General features: G+C 42.1%; 1 protein-coding gene across 4 annotated transcripts in view; it reads right to left on the reverse strand.

Moving 5' to 3' along the window:
* The window catches only part of Usp13 (ubiquitin specific peptidase 13), a 117,371-nt gene that overhangs the window by 56,107 nt on the left and 48,477 nt on the right, over positions 1–12,787 (reverse strand). For all 4 annotated transcript variants that reach the window (XM_050138372.1, XM_050138374.1, XM_050138373.1 and 1 more), the window contains one exon: positions 5,548–5,642. In XM_050138372.1, the coding sequence (XP_049994329.1) occupies positions 5,548–5,642 (95 nt within the window). The remainder of the gene's footprint in view (positions 1–5,547; positions 5,643–12,787) is intronic.

Below are 12,787 nucleotides of genomic sequence, written 5' to 3' on the forward strand. Positions count from 1 at the left end.
TATACCATCCTTCTGGTACCCGAAGACCGTCAAAGATTTGCATTTAGAATTCCATCAGTTAATTTCAAGGAGCCAATGAGAAGACATCATGGCAGCATCTTGCCTCAGGGTACGGCAAACAGTGCTACGCTATGCCAGAAAATTGTGGCTCGGCCTATACAAAATGTCAGAGATCAATTTCCACAAGTTTATTTCATCCAATATATGGCTGATATCCTGCTTGCCTATAAAGAGGAAGGAGTTTTGCTTGAGACAAACAGACAGCTTCAGCAGAGTTTTTCCCATGCAATTACTGTCCCAGAGAAAGTCCAGAGGCACCGCCTTTCCGGTATTTAGGTTATATGTTATATCATAAAAAAATTAAACATCAGAAATTGGAAATTAGGAAGGATAGCTTATAGCTTCTGAATGATTTTCAAAGATTGTTACGAAATATTTGGTGGTTGAGACCTTATTTAAAATTCCCTACGGGAGATCTTGAACCACTAAGTAAAATTCTTAAGGGGAGCAGTGTGACCCTAATTCCACCAGACACGTTACAGATGCCGCTAGACAGGTATGGCACAGGTGGGATATGCAATACAGAAACAGCAGGAACATTGTATTAATTATGATTATGATTATATTAATTGGCAAACATGTATATTATCTACAAAACTTACTCCCACAACAGTACTATGGCAAAAAATTGTCCTCTTTTATGGATTCACCATCCCGTTTCACCGGTCACGGTATTTAACCCTTATTTTGAAACAGTAGCTTGTTTAGTACAGAAAAGCCAGATGGAATTGAGATGATAATATTTTGGTAGGGAACGTAATGTGATCGATGCTCCTTACACTAAGCAACAGATTGATTGGCTATTTCAAAATAATGTTTCTTGGGCAATTGCATTTGCTCAATCTGTAGGCTAAATTGGCAATTTTTTCCCAGCTGATGGATTGCTGCAATTCACGTAACTACATTTCCAAAAAAAAAAAATGCATTGAACAATCCCTTAAAGGACGCTATGTTAATTTTACAGATGGGTCTTGCATGGAAGAGCAGCATATGTTGTTGATGGTAAGGGTTATCTGGTGCAGACAGATCCAGCCTCAGCTCACATAGTCGAGCTGTGAGATGTTGCTGTAGTATTACAGCTTTTTGCAGATAAAGCATTGAACTTTTATACTGACAGTCAGTACATTTTTAAAGTTCTTCAGATAACAGAAACAGTTTCAGGGATTAGGACTAGTAATAATCAGGTTAAGATGCTATTCCAGCAAATCCAAGACGCCATCATGTAAGAGCACATTCAAATCTTCCAGGTCCATTGTCTGAGGTAATACTTTAACTGAGAAATCTACTTAGGTGATCGCTTTATCTCAGGTTGGACTTGCTTAGCAATCACATGCTATACATCATCAAAATAAAGTTTAAGAAAACAATTTGGATTAACAAGAGAAATTGCTCGCCAGATTGTTAATATGATATCTGCCAACAATACTTACCTATACCTCATCTGGGAGTAAATCCTCAAGGCTTGCTTCCTAATCATTTGTGGCAAATGGATATTACTCATATTGCAGAATTTGGCAAATTAAGATATGTGCATGTGATAATTGATACACATTCAGGTTTCTTAACAGCCTCTGCAGAGACTGAAGAAGCCACTAAGCATGTAATAACTCATTGCTTAAAGTGTTTTTCATATATGGAAACTCCTAAAATTATAAAGACAGATAATGGGTCTGGGTATTTTAGTAAAGCATGTCAGCAATTTTGTTCCCAATGGGATTTTGAACACAAAACAGGTATTCCTTATAATCCTCAAGGACAAGGAATTGTGGAGCATGCCCATGGCTCCTTGAAAACATTTCTAAAGATAAAAACAGGCAAATTATACCCTCAGTGGCCACATAACGCCTTGAACCATGGCTTTTTACTCTAACATCTTGAACGGGGATACACATGAGCAGTCTGCTGCAGATAGATTTTGCCATGATGGCACCAGAGTGACTGTCACTAAAACAAAATGGAAAGACCCTTGCAGTCGATTATGGAAAGGACCCGACCCTATTTCATTATGGGGTGGAAGGTATGTCTATGTTTTTTCACAGGAGGAGAATAAGGCTTTCTGAATATCTGGTCCAGTGTGTACATCAGAAGGGTGCCAGCTCTGATGACATCGTAGCCACTGGTGCCCCCACAGAAGAGTCTGAGTGAGACTGCTTAGCCTGCCTTCCCGCCCTTCTAATGTCACACTGCAGTCTGAGAAAGGAAGGGAGATCATGGTGATGGCTGATAATTCCTAGCTTCTTGGAGGACTACTGCACAAACTTCCAGACCTTAATGAATCCTATTGATTTTGTAGCCAGCCCAAGAATGTTGATTGAATATTTGGCAGTTTATCCATACTATATCTTGGTACACACAACTCATTTTGCCAGTATGGTGCTCGATCCGCTGTTGAAATAAAGGACCTAAGAACTGAGAGCTCAGAAAGTTTCCCCTCTGGCAGAAAGAGACTTGTTATTAAAGCAATGGAACACTATTATGGAGCAAAGAGTGACTGAAGTCCCTCTTTGGAGATGAGGAGAAATGGCATAAAAGTTTTTGCTGCTACGCAGAGACTGGGACCGTTCCAACTTTCTTTGAAAGTTAAAAGCAGCAACACAATTGGACTATAGAAAAGGGAAAAGATTCATATCTCACTCATCATAGAAACATTTCCTTGTCTTTTGATTAGAACAGATTTAAGAGAATAGTGATTTGACAAATTGTGCACTTATTGTTAATTTTCATACTAGAATTATGGTATTGACCTGTTAATGTTTGTTAACTACTTCGGTTCACCACTGAGATGTTAATGATTAGAAAAAGGTTAGAGTTTATCTGAGAAAAAAAATTGGACATAATGCCAACAAGTCATTAGATTAGATATGTTTATAGACACAAATTTGTATTTTGACGCAGCTAAAAACTATTAAAGACATCCTAGGCCAATTTCAAAAGTTATCCCATCTTGGTCATTCTTCAATCCTTTATTAGGAAATAGTGTGGCCATAGGAGCATGTATACCACAAAGCATTATCTGCTTGCATATGTTCATCTAGTTATCTGTGAATTCTCTCCATGGAATTGGCTCAGAGGTACACAGCACCTAGCTGTGCACCCTCCCTTAACCATTTATTTATGGATGTTGGTAGTCAATGATGGATAAGATTTTTCCCTCTATGATGTACTGATGACAGGTAAGTCAGGAAAGTGGAAGAAGGCCACCTAAGCCAGGCACAGTCATCTGTCCTGTAGCAGAAAGCATGGGCTTTATTAAATAAATTAAAGAGGGAAGAATATGTGGGGGTCCACAGAAGTAGATCCATTCCACCTTGACTAAAGGTCAGAGAGTTCAGGTCCATTCTTGTTTCTTCAAGGTTACTGACAGGAGATTTAACCTAAGGTATGACTGTTAACAAAGGTATTTTGACCTAGGGTGTCATTATTTGGTGCTTGAAGTATTAAGATGGCAATCACTTTGTTTGTTCTTTGTATTATGATTTTAAAAAAAAGTCTTTTGCTTTCGTCCCTGTTTTTGGATCGGGGTATTGAAAGATCATAAGAAATAAATACAGGTAAATTCAACATTCACTGGGTTGCCTGTCTAGTACTAACCTGTGTTTCTGTATTTCTTTTGTATCTCTATTTATTCTGCCTAACATTTCTAACCCACATGCCCCTACCTTGCAACGGATGAGCCCATCAAGGCTGGACCCCAACAGCTGTCTCCTCAACATGTGGCTATGACAACTATAAAAGAATGTAAATGTACTTAATGCCACAAAGCAGTATACTTAAAATTATCTAAAAGGATAATCATATACATATATATATATATATATATATATATATATATATAACCAAAATTTTTGAAACATGAAAAAGTTTTGAGTTTTGGTTTTCTTGGTTTGGCTTGGTTTGATTTGATTTGTTTTGTTTTGTTTTGTTTGTCCATGAAAGAGAAAGAACAAGAAGGAAAGAGACAAGAGGCATATGAAAAAGAGAATTCAACACATGAAGGATGCAACTCAAACATTGCACAGCATGAATGAAGTCCTGGGTTCCATCCCCAGCACTGTGGCAGAATATTATTTTAAGATGTGTTACATATTTATGCTGTGGAACACTTGTTTAATGATGCAAATGTGTTGCATTCTTTTGTGTTGTATTTGTTTAACTCTGTGAAGTTGTGTTACTTTGTCTATCTGAGACACTATATTGGTCTAAGAAAGAGTTGAACAGCCAATAGCAAGGTAGGAGAAAGGATAGGCAGTGAAGTTGTGTTACTTTGTCTATCTGAGACACTATATTGGTCTAAGAAAGAGCTGAACCGCCAATAGCAAGGTAGGAGAAAGGATAGGCAGTTCTGGCAGGGAGAGAAAATAAACAGGAGGAGAAGTCTGAGGAGAGGGGATGAAAGAACAAGAAAAGAAGAGGCCAGCCACCCAGTCACACAGCCAGACAAACAGTAAGAAGTAAAGAAAATATATACAAAAATAGAGAAAGATAAAATCCCAGAGGCAAAAGATAAACAGGATCATTTAAGTTAAGAAAATCTGGCTAGAAATAAGCCAAGCTAAGGGTGAGTATTCTTAAGAAAGAAAAAGATTCCATGCAAGTGTTTATTTGGTAGCTGGGTGGCAGGTCTCCCATAAAAAGCCAAAAGAGTAAAGAATCAATAAAACAACCAACTACACAGCACCACATAGCCTGGGCATGGTGCACACTTGTAATCCTTGAACTCACGAGGTGAGGCAGGAAGATCAGAAGTTCAAGGACATTTTTAGCTATATAGCCCAGGCTGCATGAGATGCTCACATAAACTAAAAGCAAACAAACAAAAAAACCCCAGGTAGCAAGATAAGGGAACAACATGGGACCTACAGTAAACAAAAAGGCAAGAAAGGGAGAGAGAAAGGTGAAACGAACCCAGTGAGGCTTCCAAGCACCTGAGAGAGGAAGGAAATGAAAGGGTGAGTAAGTGGAAAGATGGGCACGAAAGAGAAAGAGCCAAACATCATGAGAGCATACAGACAGAGTGCTGGCCTGGGAGAGAGAGAATACAGTCTCACACTGAAACGTGACTCACAGGCAAAACTAACCCATCACCAAGTCGAATCAAGCAGTGAGGCAAAGCTTCAACCATTTTACGCCAGCCACTACCCAGGAGCCCTTATTCCCTTTGGGAAAATAAAGTGATGTAAGTCACGTATTATTTTAAAGGTCATTATCTAGTACTTTCTCCCTTTAGTGAAAAATAAAGAGGGATTTATGCATCTAAAACAAAATTTTTGTAAGTAAACCCCAATAACCCATAACATGATAAACAACAAAATTCTAAGTTGGTAACCCAAATAAAATGCTAATCAACTAAATTTAGCAAACTAATGCAACAACTAAAACTAAATCTACAAAGAAGTACATTAGTAGAATTCTATATTAAATAAATTAAATACACCCCCCTGCCCACCACAAACACAGCGTAGAATTAGAGTCAAAAGATGTTCTCACCCCATTCGTATGAAGCATGTCAATCCCGAAGTGTGCTAAGTGTTTGGCCAAATGAGGATCCAAAACAGGTCCCTCTTCTTGAAAAGAATAAACATCTGGAGGGCAAAGAGAAAACAGAACTCAGGTCTGTACATGACGTCCATGCAACACTACAGAAGGACTGGTTGTACCAAAGAGCAGGCCACAAGAAACAGACATAATGAATACACATATCTTACAAACACAATCAGTTCCTTAGGAAGTCTCAGAGCCTTAATGGAAAAAGCAAAGGGGGGGGGGGAACAGCTGAAGGTAAGATAACATAAAATGAGATGAACATGAATACCTCACCTTTGGGCTTTGTAGCTAATACCCATAAGGGCATAATTCTAAGGTTGGGAAGCAGAGAGAAAGGGGGTGGAGGAGAGAGTGTCAGCCATCTACCAGGGCAGAAGACCCATGGAGTAGACCGGGGATATAAAGGCCCCAAGGTGCAGCTGGACGGTGAGAAATAGTCATACACTCTTATGTTTTGGGCCCTGTGCCTCTCCTTTCCCTTCGCTCTCCTCCTCTGCCGTAGTGTCTGTGATCCACAGAACTAGGGAGAGATGGGAGCGAGAATGCCCGCCATGCAGCTTCCCAAGACGCACTCACCCAACAGCCCACATGCTCACCCTGTGACTCACACCAGAACTGAGGTGGGCAACATGATCAACCCATTGCCTCTGACACTACCGAAGTGAAGGATGTGCTCACTCATCATGTGCACTCCAGACTGAAGAGATGCGCTCACTCTGAGACCTAGGCCCTGGGAATGGGAACCTGCTGATCCAAAGGCCCCACACCTATTCTGAGGAAGTCTCAAATACTATTCCCCTGTGGCACCTTGGTACTAGAGGGCAATGTCTAGCCTTGGGATATTAATATCCCATTATGTTAGTTAATATTAATATAATGCTTTGGGTGAAGCCGCATCAAATGCACAGGCCCTAGACCAGGAGTCTGGGCCTCCTTGAAGATGAAGACTCTGAGCCCCACCCCAGACTTACCCAATCAGATTTCGTGTTATCAATAAAAGCCCAGAGACACAAAGTTTCAGAAGCACTATCGAGCCCTGTGTCCTGAGAGAGTGAAGAAAGGAAGAAGAGGGATACCCATTTCCTGTTTCTCATGGAGAGCCTAATGAAGGTCCTCACACTTCACATGTGGCCTAGTATCTCCGTCCTGCCCCATCCCCTTCCTTCTATCTCAGTATATCCAAGATATCTCAGGATATGGATGGTGAAGTGCAATCCAGGCACATTCTAGGAACAGAGACCACAAACCACAGTCTCTTTCCTCCTAAATTTGAAAATATAACGTTATAAGAAAAAAGTAGATACAAAGACATCATTCTTTAGCACAGTCTCTTCCATACTGCCTAAGGAGTTTTCTACTCCTTGGGACACTGTGGCAGATCAACAGAGGGATACTATGTAGACGCCATGATGCTGGGGTGATCCTCTGACCTCCATCAAGGTAAGTGCCAGCAAAGGAAGTTAGCTTTCCTGCCACAGATAGACTGGTCGTTGTAGAGATTTCTCTCCTACACTTTATATTATGGTAGCAGCCTTCGCTGGAGCCTGCTTTACTATCATTCAAGTGTTCCCAAAAGCAAAACCAAAAAATGAAATCCCCAACTCAATGAAGGCAGTTTCCAGAGACTAGGGGCCTATGAATCCTGAGATGCAACAGAGACTGCTGTGTGAAAGGCAAAGGGTTCACCTAGGAAGACTTGATCACAAAGACAGAAGTAGAGGAAGAATGTTCAAGACCCACGAAGGAAGCAAAGAGTTCTAGAGAAGAGTAAAAACAACAAGTTTCCAAAAGGCTAAAGATTTCAAACGCTTTCTGAATTAACAATTTAAAGCAAACATTAATATTTTTAATCAATGAGTGAGAAGAGCTAGATAAATACCAAACACTTGCAGATGTAAGAATGAGCCCTATGGAACCTCTGCTCTGCTCTCTTTCTTCAATGGCGAGACAGTTTTGAAGGCTTCAGTCATAGCTATTAGAAGATAAGAACACTCCTAGATTCGCTCCCCAGTAACAATGCCTGGGACCCTGAAATAAGCAGAAATCACACTGCCCCCAACTGTTCTTCACCTACTAAGTTTTCTTACATTAAGAAAATACCATTTCCTACCTTAGGTGACTAAATGTCCAAAGATGCCACATGATTTGACCAAACATGATAGTCATTTCTTATGCCAATAACAAAAGCAATTTAGGGAGTTCAATAGCAGAAACTGCAAACGAACTTGTTCCTCCTGTGGCGATAACGATGTTATACAAGTGGCACACGGTGTGTTCAGATGTGGGTGCTGCCTTCTGTGTTTTCATTGGAAAACTCACGTAATCTCCCAGTTCAGCTAGCAAAACTATCTTGGAACTACCAAGAACTAGCACAGCAAATAACTGTGGCTGATCAGGATGCTTCCACACACCCTGCTGTGGCCTAGAACTTGATCCAGAAGCCACAGGGATAAAATCCAGGGAGAGGCTCCTGGGCCAGTCGAGTCAGCACCCAGTACCAGCTGGCTGGCGACTCTCTGGGTTCCAGTTCAATGATGATAAGCCAAAGAGCCAGAGGTTTCAATCCATGCAAAAGATAAAGGAGAAGGCTAGAGTAGGAATGCCCCATGCAGGTGAGAAGCATGTTATAAAGTAAGTTCAAAAGAGAGTGAAGGAGCAGGCTAGTAGCAGAAATGGACACTGGAACTGAGGTGTGAAGCAAGAAAGGGATTTGCAAGAAATAACCAAAATAATATTTGCATGGTCATCTGAATAGAAAGATTTATTTGACTTTTTCTTTCTATTTTCTCATATTGATTGTAGTATTTTAGTTGAAAAATACACACACGGGCTGGCGATGTCTCTCAGTTGGTAGCATGCTTGCCCAGCCTGCACAAAGTCTTAAGTTCGTTCCCTAGCACTGCATAAACCAGGCCTAGCGACACATACCTATAATCACAGCATTTGGGGGGAAGCAGTAGAAAAAGGCATTAGGAATTCAAAGTCATCCTTAGCTACATAGGAAGCTCGAGGCCAGCTCAGGTTATGTGAGACTCTGTTTTGTTTTGGTTTCAAGTTTATAGTAATTTCCACAACTTAAAACAATTATTTTATGTAGTATGTTGTAGCGAGCTGTGTGGTGTCACACCTGATGGAGATGTATAATCAACTCCTGAGATGGCTAAGGCCTGACCTATGCTATGATCATGCAATGATCATCAGCTGCCTACATATGCGTGAACCTATGGGCAGTGCCCACCTGGCAGTTCGGAGTTGGCAGCCCATGCCTACTTAAGGGCTGGGAGAGGGTTTGCCCAGTGAGAGAGAGAAAAACAAGGAGAAGGAGATAGATTGCTGTGAATAAAGTCCTGAAAACTGCTGCAAGAAGAGCTCTGGGTGTTGCGTTTTTCCTTGCTGGTCGAGGGTGGACGCGACAGTATGTTCTTAGGATTCACAGACCTCTTGTCAAACTTGCTCAGCCACATTGATTAACTCACTCATTCGTTATAGTCAACAAGCACACTTGAGTACAAAATACTCATAGATATGAAGGTACAATGTTGGGAAGATAAGCAGAGTCCCTGCGCTTGTGAATTTAAAGTCTAATATCCTAAACAGTCTCAGAAGTAAGGCTAGACTGTGGAGAAGGACCACAGGCACCATCTTTGAGAAGGTCCATTTGTGTGGCCCATACTCTTAACCTTAAGGAAGCTCTCATGCTTCTCAAGAAGGAACAACCAGGGAGTTGGGCCCTCAGCTTGAGAGAAACGCAGAGACACTGTCAGCCACCAGGGAGAACAATGAAAGGCTGAGAAAATGCAGGCGGGTCCACAGAGCCACGCCTCTCACCGAGAGCTACCTGTGATCCACAGGCCACCTACAATCCGCAGGAAAGAGAATGAGACACAGAGCTAGCAACTGCACTAGAAAAATAAACACAGAATGAATGCACCCACAGCGCATGGCCATCCCCAGGACAATGCAAAGCCTACACTGGAGTCAGGAGAGGAGGCCTGCTGAAACTAGGACATCAATCACTACAAATAAGGAAGATCATTCCTCGATTTGTTCATTGCACAAATCCTTACCAAGCTCCTACTATGCCCAGGGAGCTATAGAAGAGGGTGGGGTTGGAGGTCAAGAAGATGGTGTCCAGGCTCCATTGTCCCCGGTTACCTCCACTAACCTAACTGCCACACGGTTCTATGAAGGCTCCACTGGGAAACAGCACGCAGTGCTGCCGGCTCATGAGAAGAGGACAAGCCGGGCTAACGATGATATGAAGTAATCAAAGCCTTGATTCCAACTCTGTAGGCCGTGAGAAACAGAAGGGAGCTTATGTCCAGGTCAGGGATGAAAAATGCCAGAGAGGGAAGGCCAAAGCGAGGAGCCATGCAGCTGGCACACCAGTGACTTGGGCATCTGGACCATCCGTGTGAAGTCATCCTGGTACAGAAGAGCCAGGTAAACAAGCTGCGTGTGTGCATGAGGAGACTGATACAACCCTCTCGCACCTCCAGGTGACCTTACTCCCTTCCTAAGAAGAACTCCCCTGGCTTGGCTAGAGGGAATCTCCTCCCACACAGGAGAGCTTGGTTTGTTTGTGTGGCAATCTAGTTCTTGTTTTGTTTGTGTTGTACCCATGGGTACCCAGAGTGGAACTGGATACGGGGTCCATTCTTATGAAATGTGCCATCATTTTTGGCCTAGCCTGGCCGGGTCAGGGCTTCTTGGGAAAACAAAATTCTAAGCAGAGGTCTTAAGAATGAAGAGTGTCTCACTGAGCAGGTACAATGTCACAGGGAAAGGAACCAGGGTGGGCAGACCAGGATACCGCTGGATACTTGAATGCACAACCTTAGATTCCATGTCCACCGAGCAATCTGCTAAATATAATTCGGCTCCCACAGGGAAAGAATGTACTGGTTGAGTTGACATAAACAGCCCACAGATTTGCAGTAGTGGTTCTCATTATAACCTAAAAGAAACAGATGTCCTGACTTTGAGACTTAGTCTTCTTCACAAACTAGTCTGAGGGACCTATTGAGTGGAGAAAACCATTCTTCAGTTGCCCCGCCCCCAGCAGAACTACCTGCCCCACAATGTATCCCATACCCCATAGAGGAGGCACCCTGTTCTCCATGCTACAACATCCTAAAGGCTCATGACTGAACCCTGAAGGAAACTTACGTTGCTAGGAATTGATTTGGCTTGTAAAGCAGTAGAAAGTTGCAGCTGACCATCTACATAAAAAGGATGTAAGAGGAAACCACCTATTAAAAAGACGTAAGGGAGCAAGCATTGCTGCAACCCACAAACGGGAAATAAGTGTGAGACTGACCCGAGACTTTATGGAAACCAACACCATACAGCAGTGGTTCTCAGCCCTCCTTATGATGTGACTCTTCAATACAGTTCCTTCTGTTGTGGTGACCCCCAACCATAAAATTATTTCACTGCTACTTCACAACTGCCATTGTGATACTGTTATGAATTATGAAATGTAATATCTGCTTTCTGATGGTCTTAAACGACCCCAAGGAGCTCGCAGCCCACAGGTTGAGAACTGCTGCCTTGGGGCTGGAGAGATGGCTCAGAGGTTAAGAGCACTGACTGCTCTTCCGGAGGTCCTGAGTTCAATTCCCAGCAACCACATGGTGGCTCACAACCATCTGTAATGAGATCTGGTGCCCTCTTCTGGCCTTCAGGCATACATGGAGGCTGAACACTGTGTATAATAAATAAATCTTTAAAAAGAGAGAGAGAGAGAGAGAGAGAGAGAGAGAGAGAGAGAGAGAGAGAGAGAGAACTGCTGCCTTACAATAAACACCAGAAAGCAAGGCCGATCCTTTTCCCAAAGTATGAATTCAGAAAGTCTCCCGTATAGCACACAAGCACCTGCTGCACTCCCCAGGTTTGGACTCTCCATGAAAGACTTGAGAACATGTATTCCAGTGACCCCAGCTGTCCTGGAAGACCAGTCCTCAAAGCTCTTCACCTTAACAATAGCCACAACAGATAAAAATAGGAGGAGTCCATAACACCTAATAAAAATTCCTACACACGTACTGACAGAAAAGACCTTGGATGTGACAGGTGGCAGTCTATTTCTATAGCTGTAGACTTACGAGGATCACAAGTTCAGGACTTCCTGGGTTACAGAGAGAGTTCATGACCAGCCTGGGCTATATTACATCAAGTAATATGTGATACATAATGGAATATGATATCATAATGTTTATAAATATATTACATTATGTATCTTAAAGGAAAAAAGGATAGTCAAAATTTTTTCAGAAAAAAACAACACAAATAGCCAAGAATATAATGAAAAGTTATGTGCGGGATATATGCCTATAATCCCAACACTCAAATTTAGAGGCAGGATCATCAGGAGTTCAAGGTTAGTAAGAATAAAAAAGAACTCAAATGAAGAATATAATGAAAACTGTTCAACCTCAATAGAAAAGCAAATTCAAGTTAAATGGCAGATCAGTAAAGGTTTTAATAACACCCAAAGGTTGTGGGAGATTTGTACACTGTGTGAAAATGTATTGCTGTGATTGGCGTAACAAAATAATGAATGGCCAATAGCTAGGAAGAGGTTAGGTGGGACTTCCCGGGACAGAGACGACTCTGGGAAGAAGAAAGTCAGAAACTCGAGGAGACACGAAGGAAGCAGGATGGGCAGTACACGACAGAACACAGATTAATAGAAATTGGTTAATTCAAGTCATAAGAGATAGTTAAAAACAAGTCTAAGCTGAGGCCAAGCTTTTATAATTAAAGTCTCCTTGTCATGATTTGGGAGCTGGCTGGTGGGACAGAGAAAGACTCATTACACAACAAATCCAGAATTTGTTAGAAGGGGTGCGAGAAATGATGTCACTCTAGTGACAGCTTTACTGTGACTGAAATGATGACAACTTAAACAGAGAAACTTGGGGCTGGGAAGATGCCCTGGCCAGCAGAAGGAGCTGAGTTTGATCCTCAAATGCATGTAAGAAAGCCAAACATGGTGGCACGGAGTTGTGAATCCCAGCAATGAAGAGGAGAAGTAGGCAGATGGCTGAGATCATTGGCAGTAGCCTGACCCAATCAGCATGCTCCAGGCCCAAAAGGGGCCAATGGTGCCTAAAGTACCGTACTCAAGAATGACCTCTGGTCTCAGCACACATGTACACATATACATACACATTGTATC

Source organism: Alexandromys fortis, unplaced genomic scaffold (genome assembly GCF_014885135.2).
Source record: "Alexandromys fortis isolate MF-2015 unplaced genomic scaffold, M_Fortis_MF-2015_v1.1 scaffold_15, whole genome shotgun sequence".
Lineage (NCBI taxonomy): Eukaryota > Metazoa > Chordata > Mammalia > Rodentia > Cricetidae > Alexandromys > Alexandromys fortis.